The following is a 23161-nucleotide window of genomic DNA, read 5'->3' as shown; positions in this document are numbered from 1 at the left end:
GTACAACTGGTTGGGTAGGTTAGAAACAGTACAACTGGTTGCGTAGGTTAGAAACAGTACAACTGGTTGGGTAGGTTAGAAACAGTACAACTGGTTGGGTAGGTTAGGATCAGTACAACTGGTTGGGTAGGTTAGAAACAGTACAACTGGTTGGGTAGGTTAGAAACAGTACAACTGGTTGCGTAGGTTAGAAACAGTACAACTGGTTGCGTAGGTTAGAAACAGTACAACTGGTTGGGTAGGTTAGAAACAGTACAACTGGTTGCATAGGTTAGAAACAGTACAACTGGTTGGGTAGGTTAGAAACAGTACAACTGGTTGGGTAGGTTAGAAACAGTACAACTGGTTGGGTAGGTTAGAAACAGTACAACTGGTTGGGTAGGTTAGAAACAGTACAACTGGTTGCGTAGGTTAGAAACAGTACAACTGGTTGGGTAGGTTAGAAACAGTACAACTGGTTGGGTAGGTTAGGATCAGTACAACTGGTTGGGTAGGTTAGAAACAGTACAACTGGTTGGGTAGGTTAGAAACAGTACAACTGGTTGGGTAGGTTAGAAACAGTACAACTGGTTGGGTAGGTTAGAAACAGTACAACTGGTTGGGTAGGTTAGGATCAGTACAACTGGTTGGGTAGGTTAGAAACAGTACAACTGGTTGGGTAGGTTATAAACAGTACAACTGGTTGGGTAGGTTAGAAACAGTACAACTGGTTGGGTAGGTTAGGATCAGTACAACTGGTTGGGTAGGTTAGAAACAGTACAACTGGTTGGGTAGGTTAGAAACAGTACAACTGGTTGGGTAGGTTAGAAACAGTACAACTGTTTGGGTAGGTTAGAAACAGTACAACTGGTTGGGTAGGTTAGGATCAGTACAACTGGTTGGGTAGGTTAGAAACAGTACAACTGGTTGGGTAGGTTATAAACAGTACAACTGGTTGGGTAGGTTAGGATCAGTACAACTGGTTGGGTAGGTTAGAAACAATACAACTGGTTGGGTAGGTTAGGATCAGTACAACTGGTTGGGTAGGTTAGAAACAGTACAACTGGTTGGGTAGGTTAGAAACAGTACAACTGGTTGGGTAGGTTATAAACAATACAACTGGTTGGGTAGGTTAGAAACAGTACAACTGGTTGGGTAGGTTAGAAACAGTACAACTGGTTGGGTAGGTTAGAAACAGTACAACTGGTTGGGTAGGTTAGAAACAGTACAACTGGTTGGGTAGGTTAGAAACAGTACAACTGGTTGGGTAGGTTAGAAACAACACAACTGGTTGGGTAGGTTAGAAACAGTACAACTGGTTGGGTAGGTTAGAAACAGTACAACTGGTTGGGTAGGTTAGAAACAGTACAACTGGTTGGGTAGGTTAGAAACAGTACAACTGGTTGGGTAGGTTATAAACAGTACAACTGGTTGGGTAGGTTAGAAACAACACAACTGGTTGGGTAGGTTAGAGACAGTACAACTGGTTGGGTAGGTTAGAAACAGTACAACTGGTTGGGTAGGTTAGAAACAGTACAACTGGTTGGGTAGGTTAGAAACAGTACAACTGGTTGGGTAGGATAGAACAGTACAACTGGTTGGGTAGGTTAGAAACAGTACAACTGGTTGGGTAGGTTAGAAACAACACAACTGGTTGGGTAGGTTAGAAACAGCACAACTGGTTGGGTAGGTTAGAAACAGTACAACTGGTTGGGTAGGTTAGAAACAGTACAACTGGTTGGGTAGGTTAGAAACAGTACAACTGGTTGGGTAGGTTAGAAACAACACAACTGGTTGGGTAGGTTAGAAACAGTACAACTGGTTGGGTAGGTTAGAAACAGTACAACTGGTTGGGTAGGTTAGAAACAGTACAACTGGTTGGTTAGGTTAGAAACAGTACAACTGGTTGGGTAGGTTAGAAACAGTACAACTGGTTGGGTAGGTTAGAAACAATACAACTGGTTGGGTAGGACAGAAACAATACAACTGGTTGGGTAGGTTAGAAACATTACAACTGGTTGGGTAGGTTAGAAACAACACAACTGGTTGGGTAGGTTAGAAACAGTACAACTGGTTGGGTAGGTTAGAAACAGTACAACTGGTTGGGTAGGTTAGAAACAACACAACTGGTTGGGTAGGTTAGAAACAGTACAACTGGTTGGGTAGGTTAGAAACAGTACAACTGGTTGGGTAGGTTAGAAACAACACAACTGGTTGGGTAGGTTAGAAACAGTACAACTGGTTGGGTAGGTTAGAAACAGTACAACTGGTTGGGTAGGTTAGAAACAACACAACTGGTTGGGTAGGTTAGAAACAGTACAACTGGTTGGGTAGGTTAGAAACAGTACAACTGGTTGGGTAGGTTAGAAACAGTACAACTGGTTGGGTAGGTTAGAAACAGTACAACTGGTTGGGTAGGTTAGAAACAACACAACTGGTTGGTTAGGTTAGAAACAGTACAACTGGTTGGGTAGGTTAGAAACAGTACAACTGGTTGGGTAGGTTAGAAACAGTACAACTGGTTGGGTAGGTTAGAAACAGTACAACTGGTTGGGTAGGTTAGAAACAGTACAACTGGTTGGGTAGGTTAGAAACAATACAACTGGTTGGGTAGGTTAGAAACAATACAACTGGTTGGGTAGGTTAGAAACAATACAACTGGTTGGGTAGGTTAGAAACAATACAACTGGTTGGGTAGGTTAGAAACAGTACAACTGGTTGGGTAGGTTAGAAACAATACAACTGGTTGGGTAGGTTAGAAACAATACAACTGGTTGGGTAGGATAGAAACAATACAACTGACGTCGATATAGATGTTCCATATCAGTGCCCATCACTACCTAACAGCATGTTTAAAGGACATAACAAAAGACAATAAATAAATGTGATTAGTGAGCAGCACATTAAACTAGATTACAACCATGATTACAGAGATGCTTCAGCACAATAGGTATGTACTGTGTCACACTTCTTCCTTTATGTGAAGTAAAACAATAATTAACTTAATAACTTCAATGAATGATTTAGTCATTTGGTTAAATGCAGTGTGCAGTGACATAACCACACGAGGTTAAAGGTCAAACCATATCAAAGAAATAATACATCTGACAAAGGAAAAGCAATAATCATGTTGGTCCTTCAGGCCTTATTATGTTGCTGCTCCTCCTGCTATCACTATCCCTCCAACTATAGCTTGGTCCTTCAGGCCTTATTATGTTGCTGCTCCTCCTGCTATCACTATCCCTCCGGCTATAGCTTGGTCCTTCAGGCCTTATTATGTTGCTGCTCCTCCTGCTATCACTATCCCTCCGGCTATAGCTTGGTCCTTCAGGCCTTATTATGTTGCTGCTCCTCCTGCTATCACTATCCCTCCAACTATAGCTTGGTCCGTCAGGCCTTATTATGTTGCTGCTCCTCCTGCTATCACTATCCCTCCAACTATAGCTTGGTCCTTCAGGCCTTATTATGTTGCTGCTCCTCCTGCTATCACTATCCCTCCGGCTATAGCTTGGTCCTTCAGGCCTTATTATGTTGCTGCTCCTCCTGCTATCACTATCCCTCCAACTATAGCTTGGTCCTTCAGGCCTTATTATGTTGCTGCTCCTCCTGCTATCACTATCCCTCCAACTATAGCTTGGTCCTTCAGGCCTTATTTACAGACACTAACCCTGCAGTTAATTATTTACAAGTTGTGTTATCCCTCCGGCTATAGCTTGGTCCTTCAGGCCGTATTTACAGACACTAACCCTGCAGTTAATTATTTACAAGTTGTGTTATCCCTCCGGCTATAGCTGTTGCTGCTCCTCCTGCTATCACTATCCCTCCAACTATAGCTTTTACTGGGGCTGCAAGAAGACCTAATCCTACTCCTGTAGTTGTGCAGCCAGCTACTATAGCTGCTTGTTTACCCATCTCCTTCAACTGACTGTTCCTGATCTCTTTCTGAGCCTTCTGATACATCTCATTGGTGTAGTGTCCGTTGAACTTCACCATATTGTCTATCTTCTTCAGCAGATCTCTGACCTGAGTACAGTCTCTCTTCTCTCTGTTGTTGAAGACATGATATCTCCTTCCACAGCTGTTGACCAGTGTCTGAAGACTCTTACTCTCCTTCAGAAAATCCTCTACTGTTGTGTTATCCAGCTGATCTACACCAGTGAATAATACCATAGTGTAGTCTGAGGCCCCTTTTCCATAGTTGTCCTGGATGTACTTCACTGCTTTTCTTTGCTCCTCTGTGTATCTATCCAGTCTGATCACCAGCAGGAACACATGGGGTCCTGGGACTGACATCTTGATGCATCTCTCTATTTCGACTTTATCTGGTCTCTGAAACGATTCACGTATTTTGTCAATCAAATCTGTTTCTGTCAATGATATGTCATCGATCCCAGGAGTGTCGATGACATCAATCTTCTTCCCATTCACCACTCCACTTTGTTTCTCACACTGTTTAGTCACTGGATTTGGACTTGACTTTGAAATAAACACAGTTTTCCCCAGGATGGTGTTTCCTGTTGCACTCTTCCCTGCTCCAGTCTTCCCTATCATAACTATCCTCAGATCAGCTGGCTGCACAAAACCTGTGGAAAAACAAAATGTAATGCAGTTTCATTATCAGTTACTCAATTCATTAAATTAGACTCAAATTCACATAATTTACTAATAATGTCAAATCAAATCAAATGTTATTGGTCACATGCACATATTTAACAGATGTTATTGGTCCATACACATATTTAACAGATGTTATTGGTCCATATTTATCAAATGTTATTGGTCCATACACATATTTAACAGATGTTATTGGTCCATACACATATTTAACAGATGTTATTGGTCCATATTTATCAGATGTTATTGGTCACATACACATATTTAACAGATGTTATTGGTCCATATTTAACAGATGTTATTGGTCCATATTTAACAGATGTTATTGGTCCATATTTAACAGATGTTATTGGTCCATATTTATCAGATGTTATTGGTCACATACACATATTTAACAGATGTTATTGGTCCATATTTAACAGATGTTATTGGTCCATATTTAACAGATGTTATTGGTCCATATTTAACAGATGTTATTGGTCACATGCACATATTTAACAGATGTTATTGGTCCATATTTAACAGATGTTATTGGTCACATGCACATATTTAACAGATGTTATTGGTCCATACACATATTTAACAGATGTTATTGGTCCATATTTAACAGATGTTATTGGTCACACACACATATTTAGCAGTTGTTATTGTGGGTGTAGTGAAATGCTTGTGTTTCTATCTCCAACACAGTATCTAACAATTCACACAAATCTAAAAGTAAAATAATGGAATTAAGAAATGTATGAATATTAGAACTGTGACGTATACGCAGTGAGTCAGGAAGCAGGTGCAGAAAGAGAGTTTAATAAGCATACGATGAACAAAACAGTACTGAACATGAAAACAAACCAATACTGCTGTTAGCACTGGAAAGCGGCCCAATTCTGCCCTACATGCATTAGTTGGCTTCAATTGGATGTTTGTCGTCACGACTTCCGCCGAAGTCGGCTCCTCTCCTTGTTCAGGCGGCGTTCGGTGATCGACGTCACCGGCTTTCTAGCCATCGCCGCTCCATTTCTCATATGTCCATTTGTTTTGTCTTGTTCAACACCTGTTTTCATTCCCCAATCAATCTACATGTATTTAGTCCTCTGTTCCCCATCATGTCTTTGTGAGTAATTGCTTATTGTTACGCGCTCTACTTTTGTACATGTTCCATGTTTTCTTTTGGGCACATTGATGTCATTTTGTGCCTCTTCTTGACCGGAATAAAAGTGCACCTGTTAAATGTACTCTGCTCTCCTGCACCTGACTTCGCCTCCCGTACACAGCCGTAACAACTGCCTGATGACTGAGGCTACTGAGGGATAAATAAAGGGAAGGTAATCAAAGTGATGATGAAGTCCAGGTGTGTAATGATGGGGGGCAGGTGTATAATGATGGGGGGCAGGTGTATAATGATGGGGGGGCAGGTGTATAATAATGGGGAGCAGGTTTGTGTAATGATGGGGAGCAGGTGTGTGTAATGATGGGGGGCAGGTTTGTGTAATGATGGGGGGGCAGGTTTGTGTAATGATGGGGAGAAGGTGTGTAATGATGGGGAGCAGGTGTGTTTAATGATGGGGAGCAGGTGTGTAATGATGGGGAGCAGGTGTGTTTAATGATGGGGAGCAGGTGTGTAATGATGGGGGCAGGTTTGTGTAATGATGGGGAGCAGGTGTATAATGATGGGGGGGCAGGTGTATAATGATGGGGAGCAGGTGTGTTTAATGATGGGGAGCAGGTGTGTAATGATGGGGAGCAGGTGTGCTTAATGATGGGGAGCAGGTGTATAATCATGGGGAGCAGGTGTATTTAATGATGGGGAGCAGATGTGTTTAATGATGGGGAGCAGGTGTGTTTAATGATGGGCAGCAGGTGTGTTTAATGATGGGGAGCAGATGTGTTTAAAGATGGGGAGCAGGTCTGTTTAATGATGCGGAGCAGATGTGTGTAATGATGGGGAGCAGATGTGTGTAATGATGGGGAGAAGGTGTGTGTAATGATGGGGAGTAGGTGTATAATGATGGGGGGGGCAGGTGTATAATGATGGGGAGCAGGTGTGTTTAATGATGGGGAGCAGATGTGTGTAATGATGGGGAGCAGATGTGTGTAATGATGGGGAGTAGTTGTATTTAATGATGGGGAGAAGGTGTGTAATGATGGGGAGCAGGTGTATTTAATGATGGGGAGAAGGTGTGTTTAATGATGGGGAGCAGGTGTGTTTAATGATGGGGAGCAGATGTGTGTAATGATGGGGGGCAGATGTGTGTAATGATGGGGAGCAGATGTGTGTAATGATGGAGAGCAGATGTGTTTAATGATGGGTAGCAGATGTGTTTAATGATAGGGAGTAGTTGTATTTAATGATGGGGAGAGGGTGTGTAATGATGGGGAGCAGGTGTATTTAATGATGGGGAGAAGGTGTGTTTAATGATGGGGAGCAGGTATGTTTAATGATGGGGAGCAGATGTGTGTAATGATGGGGGGCAGATGTGTGTAATGATGGGGAGCAGATGTGTGTAATGATGGAGAGCAGATGTGTTTAATGATGGGTAGCAGATGTGTTTAATGATAGGGAGTAGTTGTATTTAATGATGGGGAGAAGGTGTGTTTAATGATGGGGGCAGGTCTGTGATGATGGGGAGCAGGTGTATAATGATGGGGAGAAGGTGTGTTTAATGATGGGGAGCAGGTGTGTTTAATGATGGGGAGCAGATGTGTGTAATGATGTGGAGCAGATGTGTGTAATGATGGGGAGCAGATGTGTGTAATGATGGGGAGCAGTTGTGTGTAATGATGGGGAGCAGATGTGTTTAATGATGGGGAGCAAATGTGTGTAATGATGGGGAGCAGATGTGTGTAATGATGGGGAGCAGATGTGTGTTTAATGATGGGGAGTAGTTGTATTTAATGATGGGGAGAAGGTGTGTAATGATGGGGAGCAGGTGTGTTTAATGATGGGGAGCAGGTGTGTGTAATGATGGGGAGCAGGTGTGTAATGATGGGGAGTAGGTGTGTTTAATGATGGGGAGCAGGTGTGTTTAATAATGGGGAGCAGATGTGTGTAATGATGGGGAGTAGTTGTATTTAATGATGGGGAGAAGGTGTGTAATAATGGGGAGAAGGTGTGTAATGATGGGGAGAAGGTGTGTAATGATGGGGAGCAGATGTGTGTAATGATGGGGAGCAGGTTTGTAATGATGGGGAGCAGGTTTGTAATGATGGGGAGCAGATGTGTGTAATGATGGGGAGTAGGTGTGTTTAATGATGGGGAGCAGATGTGTTTAATGATGGGGAGCAGGTTTGTAATGATGGGGAGCAGATGTATTTAATGATGGGGAGAAGGTGTATTTAATGATGGGGAGCAGATGTGTTTAATGATGGGGAGCAGATGTATTTAATGATGGGGAGCAGATGTATTTAATGATGGGGAGCAGATGTGTGTAATGATGGGGAGCAGGTGTATTTAATGATGGGGATTAGGTGTATTTAATGATGGGGAGCAGGTGTATTTAATGATGGGGAGCAGATGTATTTAATGATGGGGAGAAGAGGTATTTAATGATGGGGAGCAGATGTGTTTAATGATGGGGAGCAGATGTGTGTAATGATGGGGAGCAGATGTGTTTAATGATGGGGAGCAGATGTGTTTAATGATGGGGAGCAGATGTGTGTAATGATGGAGAGCAGATGTGTGTAATGATGGGGAGCAGATGTGTTTAATGATGGGGAGCAGATGTGTTTAATGATGGGGAGCAGATGTGTTTAATGATGGGGAGCAGGTGTGTTTAATGATGGGGAGCAGATGTATTTAATGATGGGGAGCAGGTGTATTTAATGATGGGGAGTAGGTGTGTTTAATGATGGGGAGCAGATGTGTGTAATGATGGGGAGCAGATGTGTTTAATGATGGGGAGCAGGTGTGTGTAATGATGGGGAGCAGATGTGTGTAATGATGGGGAGCAGATGTGTGTAATGATGGGGAGCAGATGTGTGTAATGATGGGGAGCAGATGTGTGTAATGATGGGGAGCAGATGTGTTTAATGATGGGGAGAAGATGTGTTTAATGATGGGGAGCAGATGTGTGTAATGATGGGGAGCAGATGTGTGTAATGATGGGGAGCAGATGTGTTTAATGATGGGGAGCAGGTGTATTTAATGATGGGGAGCAGGTGTATTTAATGATGGGGAGCAGATGTATTTAATGATGGGGAGCAGGTGTATTTAATGATGGGGAGCAGATGTATTTAATGATGGGGAGCAGGTGTATTTAATGATGGGGAGCAGATGTATTTAATGATGGGGAGAAGGTGTGTAATGATGGGGAGCAGGTTTGTTTAACTCTTGAAACTAGGGGGCACTGTTTTTATTTATGTTTATTAATTATGACAGAATAATGAAATATGATCTGGATTTCTGTGCATTTGTTGGCTTTCCCTGTGAATTCTCAGAATCTTTCTGACCATAAAGGAATCAAGACATACTCACCAACACCGGATGTCTCTTCTTCCTCTGAAAGTAAATGAGCTGTAGAAGACATACAATAAAGTAATATATTCAGGTTCAGATTGAAATCCTGTATAGTTTTACTTATTTAATTGCATTTTTCAAACATTTTTTATTTATTTGTGAATCACATTACATATTACGTATTGTTCACCCCTTACACTAATTTCAACCTCTTGGCAGAGGCAACCAGGCTTTTGGCTACCATGACCTGATACTTGCTAGAGTTCATGATGCTGTTGACCTTAACGCTCTACACTCGTGGGAATTGAATTCTTGATTGTATTTTTTCCACATAAAGACACAACCTATGTGTATTAATAAAATCAACTATTTGCACTGAGCTGATGCTTTAAGCGCACTGTTTTATGAAATTATTAGGACACACAAAGGACAATATTTATTTTGTGAAATTGCTTTATCCGACATGCTGTGGTTGCGTGAGGCTTGGAGCTCACAGAATCAGTAGGCTTTAAATCCTAAAGAGTCTTGATTCACCAGTGCGTCAATCTAAGGAACACAATAAAAACATCCCATCAAAATCGTCAGTTTAAGATAGAGATGGGTTTTTATTTTGAATGGGCTGTGTCTCAATTTACCACATCCCCGATATCGGCCTTCTGCATCTGCAGTGGAAGGTAGCAGAGCTAGAGCTATTTCAGAGGCAGTTTGGATCTCGGTAGTGAGTGTTGCAACCAGGGACAGATAAATCAACTCATTTGAAAGGGTGTCCACATACACTACATCACCAAAAGTAGCACACTTACGGATTTTGATGGGGTTATTTTATGTTACTTAAATTGATGCCATTACCGCGGGACGGGCCATTACCGCGGGACGGGCCATTACCGCGGGACGGGCCATTACCGCGGGAGAGGCCATTACCGTGGTTGCTTGGGCACTCGCTTGTCTGTTGTGAAAATAATCTCTGACTACAATGTCCTAGCAGCAGAGAGTTGCAGCAAACTCAAACATTGAAAAACAACTGCTTTGCGTCATGCATAAGAGCAGCCCTTAGCCATGGTATATTGGCCATATACCACACATTCTGGAGGTGTCTTACTGCCATTATAAAATGGTTATCAACAATGAACAATAAAAGTAAATGTTGTCATACCGGTGGTACACGGTTTTCAGCCAATCAGCATTCAGGGCTCGAACCACACAGTTTATAATTATGCTATAATGTGGTCTAATCATTTAGACTCAGTAAGAACAGGTGGTCTAATCATTTAAACTCAGTAAGAACAGGTGGTCTAATCATTTAGACTCAGTAAGAACAGGTGGTCTAATCATTTAAACTCAGTAAGAACAGGTGGTCTAATCATTTAAACTCAGTAAGAACAGGTGGTCTAATCATTTAAACTCAGTAAGAACAGGTGGTCTAATCATTTAAACTCAGTAAGAACAGGTGGTCTAATCATTTAAACTCAGTAAGAACAGGTGGTCTAATCATTTAAACTCAGTAAGAACAGGTGGTCTAATCATTTAAACTCAGTAAGAACAGGTGGTCTAATCATTTAAACTCAGTAAGAACAGGTGGTCTAAACATTTAAACTCAGTAAGAACAGGTGGTCTAATCATTTAAACTCAGTAAGAACAGGTGGTCTAATCATTTAAACTCAGTAAGAGCAGGTGGTCTAATCATTTAAATTCAGTAAGAACAGGTGGTCTAATCATTTAAACTCAGTAAGAACAGGTGGTCTAATCATTTAAACTCAGTAAGAACAGGTGGTCTAATCATTTAAACTCAGTAAGAACAGGTGGTCTAATCATTTAAACTCAGTAAGAACAGGTGGTCTAATCATTTAAACTCAGTAAGAACAGGTGGTCTAATCATTTAGACTCAGTAAGAACAGGTGGTCTAATCATTTAAACTCAGTAAGAACAGGTGGTCTAATCATTTAGACTCGGTAAGAACAGGTGGTCTAATCATTTAGACTCAGTAAGAACAGGTGGTCTAATCTTCTTTTCTTTTTTTACCGTTCAACAGTGAAAGTTGTGTTTTTCCAAATTCCCCTTGATCCACTTATTGGATCCGTGGCCTAGTGGTCAGAGCGTTGGACTAGTAACCGAAAGGTTGCGAGATCAAATCCCCGAGCTGACAAGGTACACATTTGTCGTTCTGCCCCTGAACAAGGCAGTTAATCCACTGTTCCTAGGCTGTCACAGAAAATAAGCATTTGTTCTTAACTGACTTGCCTAGTTTAAAAAAATGCTATTACATCTTTATGGTGTTGATGCTTGAAATGTGTTCATATTTTAATTTAGAAAGATTTGTGAATAAATTTGTGAATGAACTTTCTTACCGTTCTCATCTGACATTTTCCTTCTCTTCTTCCTGAATGTACTTAGAAAAGCTGTGTTCTGTAGTTCATCAGCTCCAGTCCTCAATGAAACTCTGGTTAGTTGGACGTGAAGACAAAGAATGATCTCAGATCCAACTCTTCAGTCGTCTTTTAACGTTGTGTGTGTGTGTGTGTGTGTGTATGTGTGTCTGTGTGTCTGTGTGTGTGTGTGTGTGTGTGTGTGTGTGTGTGTGTGTGTGTGTGTGTGTGTGTGTGTGTGTGTGTGTGTGTGTGTGTGTGTGTGTGTGTGTGTGTGTGTGTGTGTGTGTGTGTGTGTGTGTGTGTGTGTGTGTGGGTAGGTGTATGTATGTGTGTGTGTGCTGGTTATGGCTTTCAGCGTAGTCACATGGTCTCAAACAACAGGATGTGGTACTCTCAACTTATCTTTTACTAGAACAGAGACGTTTCAGGGAAACATGTGGGTGTGTACGTGCAATCATGCAGGTGTGCATACCTGTCCTTATCCCAGTTCTAATCTCTTCACTGCCGCTGAGAACCACTGGCTGATTGAAATACATACAAACACACTTATACAGACTGACACACACACACACACACACACCACACCACACACACACAGGGCTATGTCCCAGATCAGGGTTAGGTTCCCTCTAAATGGTCAGGGTCAGAGACATGAGAGTCGGATACATGAGGGTCAGAGACATGAGTCATGAGGATGAGAGACATGAGACATGAGGATCAGAAACATGAGGTTCAGAGACATGAGACATGAGGATCAGAGACATGAGGATCAGAGACACGAAATGAGGCTCAGAAACATGAGGATCAGAGACATGAGACATGAGGATCAGAGACATGAGGATCAGAGACATGAGAAATAAGGATCAGAGACATGAGACATGAGGATCAGAGACACGAAATGAGGATCAGAAACATGAGGATCAGAGACATGAGACATGAAGATCAGAGACATGAGGATCAGAGACATGAGGTTCAGAGACATGAGACATAAGGATTAGAGACATGAGGATCAGAGACATGAGGATCAGAGACATGAGAAATAAGGATCAGAGACATGAGACATGAGGATCAGAGACATGAGGATCAGATACACGAAATGAGGATCAGAAACATGAGGATCAGAGACATGAGACATGAAGATCAGAGACATGAGGATCAGAGACATGAGGATCAGAGACATGAGGTTCAGAGACATGAGACATAAGGATTAGAGACATGAGGATCAGAGACATGAGGATCAGAAACATGAGGTTCAGAGACATGATACATAAGGATTAGAGACATGAGGATCAGGGACATGAGGATCAGAAACATGAGGTTCAGACATGAGGATCAGAAACATGAGGTTCATGAGGTTCAGAAACATGAGGATCAGAAACATGAGGATCAGAAACATGAGGATCAGAAACATGAGGTTCAGAGACATGAGGTTCAGAAACATGAGGATCAGAAACATGAGGATCAGAAACATGAGGTTCAGAGACATGAGACATAAGGATTAGAGACATGAGGATCAGAAACATGAGGATCAGAAACATGAGGATCAGAAAGATGAGGTTCAGAGACATGAAACATGAGGATTAGAGACATGAGGATCAGAAACATGAGGTTCAGAGACATGAGACATAAGGATTAGAGACATGAGGATCAGAAACATGAGGATCAGAAACATGAGGATCAGAAACATGAGGTTCAGAGACATGAAACATGAGGATTAGAGACATGAGGATCAGAGACAGGCGGGTCAGAGATATGAGACTAACACTATTCCCTCAGATACACTCCACCTACCACACCCACTCCAGCTACCTAACCTACACCCCACCTGTGTATCTATCCTAGATAGGTGACCCACTAGCACCATCTCTGGGTTGGCATTATGGTTATCAACACAGTTAGAACAGTCAAATAAAATGTTGTCATACCCGTGGTACACGGTTTTCAGCCAATCAGCATTCAGGGCTCAAACCACACAGTTTATAATTATGCCGACGGGGTGGCTAAAAACCGACCATCTTCTGCTAGCTTGCTACCCATGGCTCGGCTAGGTGTCTGAATCGTTGTGACCCCAACCAACCTCACTACTCACTGGACCCTTATGGTGTGATAAACAAAACACATTCAGTGAGCGGCAGTTCTGTGGGCAAAACACCTTGTTAATGAGAGAGGTCAGAGGAAAGGTCCAGACTCATTCAAGCTGACAGAAATGCCACAAATGCTCAAATAACAGCTGTTTAAAACAGTGGTGTGCAGAAGGGCATCTCTTAACGTACAACACCGTGAATAATTCAGGCTGTTGTGGAGGCAAAAGGGGGTCCTACCCAGTACTAGATAGGTGTACCTAATAACGTGTACAGTAATGTCAAATCTGAAAACATGGTCTGGAAAAGTGGTACATGGGAAGATAGAAACATCTGATATTTATTGTTATTTCACCTTTATTTAACCAGGTAGGCCAGTTGAGAACACCTTTATTTAACCAGGTAGGCCAGTTGAGAACACCTTTATTTAACCAGGTAGGCCAGTTGAGAACACCTTTATTTAACCAGGTAGGCCAGTTGAGAACACCTTTATTTAACCAGGTAGGCCAGTTGAGAACACCTTTATTTAACCAGGTAGGCCAGTTGAGAACACCTTTATTTAACCAGGTAGGCCAGTTGAGAACAAGTTCTCATTTACAATTGCGACCTGGCCAAGATAAAGCAAAGCAGTTCGACACAGACAACAACACAGAGTTACACATGGAATAAACAAACATACAGTCAATAATACAGTAGAAAAATGTATATCCAGTGTGTGCAAATGAGGTAGGATAAGGGAGGTAAGGCAATAAATAGGCCATGGTGGCGAAGTAATTACAATATAGCAATTAAACACTGGAATGGATGTGTAGAAGATGAATGTGCAAGTAGAAATACTGGGGTGCAAAGGAGCAAGATAAATAAATAAATAAATACAGTATGGGGATGAGGTAGATTGGATGGGCTATTTACAGATAAGCTATGTACAGGTGCAGTTATCTGTGAGTGTAACGGCTCTCTTCTATCTCCTCCTCTGACGAAGAGGTAGAACAAGGATCGGACCAAAATGCAGCGTGATGATGATTCATGATATATTTTAATGAAGGAAAACCTATACATACAGAAACTACAAAAACTAACGAAATGAAATAATGAAAACCGAAACAGCCCTATCTGGTGCAAACACAAAGACAGGAACAATCACCCACGAAAACACTCACAGAATATGGCTGCCTAAATATGGCTCCCAATCAGAGACAACGATAATCACCTGACTCTGATTGAGAACCGCCTCAGGCAGCCATAGACTACGTAGACACCCCACAAAACCCCTAAGACAAAAACACACCACAATAACCCATGTCACACCCTGGCCTGACCAAATAATTAAAGAAAACACAAAATACTAAGACCAAGGCGTGACAGTGAGCTGCTCTGACAGCTGGTGTTTAAAGCTAGTGACGGAGGTAAGAGTCTCCAGCTTCAGAGATTTTTGTTTGAGGTTGTGGACAGGTGTCTTTTATACTGATAACAAGTTCAAACAGGTGCCATTAATACAGGTAACAAGTGGAGGACAGAGGAGCCTCTTAAAGAAGAAGTTACAGGTCTGTGAGAGCCAGAAATCTTGCTTGTTTGTTATTGACCAAATACTTATTTTCCACCATAATTTGCAAATAAATTCATTAAAAATCCTACAATGTGATTTTCTGGATTTTTTTCTCTCATTTTGTCTGTCATAGTTGAAGTGTACCTATGATGAAAATTACAGGCCTCTCTCATCTTTTTAAGTGGGAGAACTTGCACAATTGGTGGCTGACTCAATACTTTTTTGCCCCTGAATATAATTCTACTTACAGAACTAATTGATGGAACAAAACATTTCATGAGTAGGTGTCACTAATGTGGAGATGAAACACTCGATCAGCATTCAGCATTCAATCGAACACCATATTCAATCTTCTATTGTTTGGCCAAAAAAAACACTGCAGCTAGTAATGCTAACCCACCTGTAACAGTTGCTAATAACAAGAGTTCCTTCTGCTCCTCTCTCTTATTCTTCTCTCTCTTCTCCTCCTCTCTCTTCTCCTCCTCTCTCTTCTGCTCTTCTCTCTTCTGCTCTTCTCTCTTCTGCTCCTCTCGCTTCTCCTCCTCTCTCTTCTCCTCCTCTCTCTTCTGCTCTTCTCTCTTCTGCTCCTCTCGCTTCTCCTCCTCTCTCTTCTCCTCCTCTCTCTTCTGCTCCTCTCTCTTCCTCTCCTCTATTTTCTTCTCCTCCTCTCTCTTCTGCTCCTCTCTCTTCTCCTCCTCTCTCTTCCTCTCCTCTATTTTCTTCTCCTCCTCTCTCTTCTGCTCCTCTCTCTTCTCCTCCTCTCTCTTCTCCTCCTCTCTCTTCTCCTCCTCTCTTTTCTGTTCCTCTCTCTTCTCCTCCTCTCTCTTCCTCTCCTCTATTTTCTTCTCCTCCTCTCTCTTCTGCTCCTCTCTCTTCTCCTCCTCTCTCTTCTCCTCCTCTCTCTTCTGTTCCTCTCTCTTCTCCTCCTCTCTCTTCTGCTCCTCTCTCTTCTGCTCCTCTCTCTTCTCCTCCTCTCTCTTCCTCTCCTCTATTTTCTTCTCCCTCTCCTGCTCCTCTCTGATCTTTCTCTGAGCCTCCTGGTACCTCTCCTCTAGGTAGTGACCACCTCCATTCCTCTCCACCATCTCTTCTATCTTCCTCAGCAGCTCTGTGACCTGAGTGGTGTAGACCTCTGGCTTACTGTTGAGGGCATAATACCTTTCTCCACACACACTGATTGGTTGTTTAGTTGTTTCAGTCCTCTCAAAGTCATCCCATTGCTTCCTGGTTAGTTTTTCTCTTCCGGTGAATAAGACCATGGTGTAACTCAAGGCCTCCTCACCAAAGTTTTTCTGGATCCATGACAAAGCATCCCTGTCTTCCTGTGTGAATGTCTCCAGCCTGATAACCAGAAGGAACACATGGGGGCCTGGAGAAGAGAGAGAGATGCACCTTTTAATTTCCTCATTCAGTTGTTCTTCAGTCAGTGTTGTACTGTAAATACCAGGAGTGTCAATCACAGTGATGCTCCTCCCCTCCACCTCTCTTTCCCCCAACACACTCTTCCCTGCTCCAGTCTCCTCTCTGAACACCTCTCTCCCCAGGATGGTGTTTCCTGTTGCACTCTTCCCTGCTCCAGGCGTACCCAGCAGAACTATCCTCATGTTGGTGGAATCTGTTGTGGGACCAGTTTGTCAAAGGACATAAACCAAGTTATGTAATCAAACCTCCTGATTGATCAGTAGACGTTCACAATGCAATACTATAATATAACACTACAATACTCTAAGGCAATGTGACAGGTATAAACAGGTCAATGTGACAGGTATAAACAGGTCAATGTGACAGGTATAAACAGGTCAATGTGACAGGTATAAACAGGTCAATGTGACAGGTATAAACAGGTCAATGTGACAGGTATAAACAGGTCAATGTGACAGGTATAAACAGGTCAATGTGACAGGTATAAACAGGTCAATGTGACAGGTCAATGTGACAGGTATAAACAGGTCAATGTGACAGGTATAAACAGGTCAATGTGACAGGTATGAACAGGTCAATGTGACGGGTATAAACAGGTCAATGTGACAGGTATGAACAGGTCAATGTGACAGGTATAAACAGGTCAATGTGACAGGTATGAACAGGTCAATGTGACAGGTATGAACAGGTCAATGTGACAGGTATGAACAGGTCAATGTGACAGGTATGAACAGGTCAATGTGACAGGTATAAACAGGTCAATGTGACAGGTATAAACAGGTCAATGTGACAGGTATGAACAGGTCAATGTGACAGGTATGAACAGGTCAATGTGACAGGTATGAACAGGTCAATGTGACAGGTATAAACAGGTCAATGTGACAGGTATAAACAGGTCAATGTGACAGGTATGAACAGGTCAATGTGACAGGTATGAACAGGTCAATGTGACAGGTATAAACAGGTCAATGTGACAGGTATGAACAGGTCAATGTGACAGGTATAAACAGGTCAATGTGACAGGTATGAACAGGTCAATGTGACAGGTATGAACAGGTCAATGTGACAGGTATAAACAGGTCAATGTGACAGGTATGAACAGGTCAATGTGACAGGTATAAACAGGTCAATGTGACAGGTATAAACAGGTCAATGTGACAGGTATAAACAGGTCAATGTGACAGGTATGAACAGGTCAATGTGACAGGTATAACAGGTCAATGTGACAGGTATGAACAGGTCAATGTGACAGGTATAACAGGTCAATGTGACAGGTATAAACAGGTCAATGTGACAGGTATGAACAGGTCAATGTGACAGGTATAAACAGGTCAATGTGACAGGTATGAACAGGTCAATGTGACAGGTATAAACAGGTCAATGTGACAGGTATAAACAGGTCTATTTGACAGGTATGAACAGGTCAATGTGACAGGTATGAACAGGTCAATGTGACAGGTATAACAGGTCAATGTGACAGGTATGAACAGGTCAATGTGACAGGTATAAACAGGTCAATGTGACAGGTATAAACAGGTCAATGTGACAGGTATAAACAGGTCAATGTGACAGGTATGAACAGGTCAATGTGACAGGTATGAACAGGTCAATGTGACAGGTATGAACAGGTCAATGTGACAGGTATGAACAGGTCAATGTGACAGGTATAAACAGGTCAATGTGACAGGTATAAACAGGTCAATGTGACAGGTATGAACAGGTCAATGTGACAGGTATGAACAGGTCAATGTGACAGGTATGAACAGGTCAATGTGACAGGTATAAACAGGTTCAATGTGACAGGAATGAACAGGTCAATGTGACAGGTATATAACAGGTCAATGTGACAGGTATGAACAGGTCAATGTGACAGGTATAAACAGGTCAATGTGACAGGGTATAAACAGGTCAATGTGACAGGTATGAACAGGTCAATGTGACAGGTATAAACAGGTCAATGTGACAGGTATAAACAGGTCAATGTGACAGGTATGAACAGGTCAATGTGACAGGTATAAACAGGTCAATGTGACAGGTATGAACAGGTCAATGTGACAGGTATGAACAGGTCAATGTGACAGGTATGAACAGGTCAATGTGACAGGTATGAACAGGTCAATGTGACAGGTATAAACAGGTCAATGTGACAGGTATAAACAGGTCAATGTGACAGGTATGAACAGGTCAATGTGACAGGTATGAACAGGTCAATGTGACAGGTATAAACAGGTCAATGTGACAGGTATGAAACAGGTCAATGTGACAGGTATGAACAGGTCAATGTGACAGGTATAAACAGGTCAATGTGACAGGTATGAACAGGTCAATGTGACAGGTATAAACAGGTCAATGTGACAGGTATAAACAGGTCAATGTGACAGGTATAAACAGGTCAATGTGACAGGTATGAACAGGTCAATGTGACAGGTATAAACAGGTCAATGTGACAGGTATGAACAGGTCAATGTGACAGGTATAAACAGGTCAATGTGACAGGTATAAACAGGTCAATGTGACAGGTATAAACAGGTCAATGTGACAGGTATAAACAGGTCAATGTGACAGGTATAAACAGGTCAATGTGACAGGTATAAACAGGTCAATGTGACAGGTATAAAAAGGTCAATGTGACAGGTCAATGTGACAGGTATAAACAGGTCAATGTGACAGGTATAAACAGGTCAATGTGACAGGTATAAACAGGTCAATGTGACAGGTATGAACAGGTCAATGTGACAGGTATGAACAGGTCAATGTGACAGGTATAAACAGGTCAATGTGACAGGTATGAACAGGTCAATGTGACAGGTATGAACAGGTCAATGTGACAGGTATAACAGGTCAATGTGACAGGTATGAACAGGTCAATGTGACAGGTATGAACAGGTCAATGTGACAGGTATAAACAGGTCAATGTGACAGGTATAAACAGGTCAATGTGACAGGTATGAACAGGTCAATGTGACAGGTATGAACAGGTCAATGTGACAGGTATAAACAGGTCAATGTGACAGGTATGAACAGGTCAATGTGACAGGTATAAACAGGTCAATGTGACAGGTATGAACAGGTCAATGTGACAGGTATGAACAGGTCAATGTGACAGGTATGAACAGGTCAATGTGACAGGTATGAACAGGTCAATGTGACAGGTATTAACAGGTCAATGTGACAGGTATAAACAGGTCAATGTGACAGGTATGAACAGGTCAATGTGACAGGTATGAACAGGTCAATGTGACAGGTATAAACAGGTCAATGTGACAGGTATGAACAGGTCAATGTGACAGGTATGAACAGGTCAATGTGACAGGTATAAACAGGTCAATGTGACAGGTATGAACAGGTCAATGTGACAGGTATAAACAGGTCAATGTGACAGGTATAAACAGGTCAATGTGACAGGTATAAACAGGTCAATGTGACAGGTATGAATAGGTCAATGTGACAGGTATAAACAGGTCAATGTGACAGGTATGAACAGGTCAATGTGACAGGTATGAACAGGTCAATGTGACAGGTATAAACAGGTCAATGTGACAGGTATAAACAGGTCAATGTGACAGGTATGAACAGGTCAATGTGACAGGTATGAACAGGTCAATGTGACAGGTATAAACAGGTCAATGTGACAGGTATGAACAGGTCAATGTGACAGGTATAAACAGGTCAATGTGACAGGTATGAACAGGTCAATGTGACAGGTATGAACAGGTCAATGTGACAGGTATAAACAGGTCAATGTGACAGGTATGAACAGGTCAATGTGACAGGTATAAACAGGTCAATGTGACAGGTATAAACAGGTCAATGTGACAGGTATAAACAGGTCAATGTGACAGGTATGAACAGGTCAATTGACAGGTATAAACAGGTCAATGTGACAGGTATAAACAGGTCAATGTGACAGGTATGAACAGGTCAATGTGACAGGTATGAACAGGTCAATGTGACAGGTATAAACAGGTCAATGTGACAGGTATAAACAGGTCAATGTGACAGGTATGAACAGGTCAATGTGACAGGTATGAACAGGTCAATGTGACAGGTATAAACAGGTCAATGTGACAGGTATGAACAGGTCAATGTGACAGGTATAAACAGGTCAATGTGACAGGTATGAACAGGTCAATGTGACAGGTATGAACAGGTCAATGTGACAGGTATGAACAGGTCAATGTAACAGGTATGAACAGGTCAATGTGACAGGTATAAACAGGTCAATGTGACAGGTATAAACAGGTCAATGTGACAGGTATGAACAGGTCAATGTGACAGGTATGAACAGGTCAATGTGACAGGTATAAACAGGTCAATGTGAAAGGTATGAACAGGTCAATGTGACAGGTATGAACAGGTCAATGTGACAGGTATAAACAGGTCAATGTGACAGGTATGAACAGGTCAATGTGACAGGTATAAACAGGTCAATGTGACAGGTATAAACAGGTCAATGTGACAGGTATAAACAGGTCAATGTGACAGGTATGAACAGGTCAATGTGACAGGTATAAACAGGTCAATGTGACAGGTATGAACAGGTCAATGTGACAGGTATAACAGGTCAATGTGACAGGTATGAACAGGTCAATGTGACAGGTATAAACAGGTCAATGTGACAGGTATAAACAGGTCAATGTGACAGGTATGAACAGGTCAATGTGACAGGTATAAACAGGTCAATGTGACAGGTATGAACAGGTCAATGTGACAGGTATGAACAGGTCAATGTGACAGGTATAAACAGGTCAATGTGACAGGTATGAAACAGGTCAATGTGACAGGTATGAACAGGTCAATGTGACAGGTATAAACAGGTCAATGTGACAGGTATGAACAGGTCAATGTGACAGGTATAAACAGGTCAATGTGACAGGTATAAACAGGTCAATGTGACAGGTATAAACAGGTCAATGTGACAGGTATGAACAGGTCAATGTGACAGGTATAAACAGGTCAATGTGACAGGTATGAACAGGTCAATGTGACAGGTATGAACAGGTCAATGTGACAGGTATAAACAGGTCAATGTGACAGGTATAACAGGTCAATGTGACAGGTATGAACAGGTCAATGTGACAGGTATGAACAGGTCAATGTGACAGGTATAAACAGGTCAATGTGACAGGTATGAACAGGTCAATGTGACAGGTATAAACAGGTCAATGTGACAGGTATGAACAGGTCAATGTGGACAGGTATGAACAGGTCAATGTGACAGGTATAAACAGGTCAATGTGACAGGTATGAACAGGTCAATGTGACAGGTATAAACAGGTCAATGTGACAGGTATAAACAGGTCAATGTGACAGGTATAAACAGGTCAATGTGACAGGTATGAACAGGTCAATGTGACAGGTATAAACAGGTCAATGTGACAGGTATAAACAGGTCAATGTGACAGGTATGAACAGGTCAATGTGACAGGTATGAACAGGTCAATGTGACAGGTATAAACAGGTCAATGTGACAGGTATAAACAGGTCAATGTGACAGGTATGAACAGGTCAATGTGACAGGTATGAACAGGTCAATGTGACAGGTATAAACAGGTCAATGTGACAGGTATGAACAGGTCAATGTGACAGGTATAAACAGGTCAATGTGACAGGTATGAACAGGTCAATGTGACAGGTATGAACAGGTCAATGTGACAGGTATGAACAGGTCAATGTAACAGGTATGAACAGGTCAATGTGACAGGTATAAACAGGTCAATGTGACAGGTATAAACAGGTCAATGTGACAGGTATGAACAGGTCAATGTGACAGGTATGAACAGGTCAATGTGACAGGTATAAACAGGTCAATGTGAAAGGTATGAACAGGTCAATGTGACAGGTATGAACAGGTCAATGTGACAGGTATAAACAGGTCAATGTGACAGGTATGAACAGGTCAATGTGACAGGTATAAACAGGTCAATGTGACAGGTATAAACAGGTCAATGTGACAGGTATAAACAGGTCAATGTGACAGGTATGAACAGGTCAATGTGACAGGTATAAACAGGTCAATGTGACAGGTATGAACAGGTCAATGTGACAGGTATAAACAGGTCAATGTGACAGGTATGAACAGGTCAATGTGACAGGTATAAACAGGTCAATGTGACAGGTATAAACAGGTCAATGTGACAGGTATGAACAGGTCAATGTGACAGGTATAAACAGGTCAATGTGACAGGTATGAACAGGTCAATGTGACAGGTATGAACAGGTCAATGTGACAGGTATAAACAGGTCAATGTGACAGGTATGAACAGGTCAATGTGACAGGTATGAACAGGTCAATTGTAAAGCATAACCTCTATAGAGGGTTTTTGTTTATTCACAGGCAACAAGTACAAACTAACACCAAACTCTTACCTTTGCTGCATGTTGCCGACATCTTGTCTTGTTGTCAGATGAAAATGATGAAAATAGCTGAAATAGTCCAGCAAGTTCCGCTGTAGAATCTGATTATTACCAGTCTTGGACTGCTGAGGTAATAGATGTATTATAAACTATACACAAAGGCGTTGCTGCTTAGCATCTCTCATCTCTCTCTCTACGACAGCACAACAGCGATTCTGGGAAATCACAGACTAGAAAAGAAGAGGAGGAGTTATGCAGATGAGGTGTTTTTCCTGTAACTATAGCGACCTGTACCTGCAGAAGGGCGGAGTACAGTGTTACATACATTCCTACCATGCCAGTG

The 23161-nt window shown here is 42.0% G+C and overlaps 2 protein-coding genes across 2 annotated transcripts; both read right to left on the bottom strand.

The window, feature by feature from the left end:
* Window positions 1-2661: 2661 nt before the first annotated feature.
* LOC109882407 (GTPase IMAP family member 4-like) lies at window positions 2662-11539 on the bottom strand. Its single transcript, XM_031811184.1, has 3 exons — window positions 11392-11539; window positions 9065-9103; window positions 2662-4562 (listed from the first exon to the last, which is right to left on the bottom strand). Exons 1-3 carry the CDS (start codon window positions 11405-11407, stop codon window positions 3733-3735), a joined length of 885 nt encoding a protein of 294 aa, XP_031667044.1. The 5' UTR covers window positions 11408-11539; the 3' UTR covers window positions 2662-3732.
* Window positions 11540-11890: 351 nt separating this feature from the next.
* LOC116358822 (GTPase IMAP family member 9) lies at window positions 11891-23012 on the bottom strand. The gene is made up of 3 exons (XM_031811059.1): window positions 22831-23012; window positions 16021-16654; window positions 11891-11933 (listed from the first exon to the last, which is right to left on the bottom strand). The coding sequence occupies exons 1-3, from the start codon at window positions 22850-22852 to the stop codon at window positions 11891-11893; spliced, it is 699 nt and encodes a 232-aa protein (XP_031666919.1). The 5' UTR covers window positions 22853-23012.
* Window positions 23013-23161: the final 149 nt, after the last annotated feature.

The sequence above is a fragment of the Oncorhynchus kisutch genome, unplaced genomic scaffold (assembly GCF_002021735.2).
Source record: "Oncorhynchus kisutch isolate 150728-3 unplaced genomic scaffold, Okis_V2 Okis01b-Okis20b_hom, whole genome shotgun sequence".
Lineage (NCBI taxonomy): Eukaryota > Metazoa > Chordata > Actinopteri > Salmoniformes > Salmonidae > Oncorhynchus > Oncorhynchus kisutch.
Note: the sequence above shows the minus strand (reverse complement) of the source record. Positions and strands in the feature narration are given on the sequence as shown.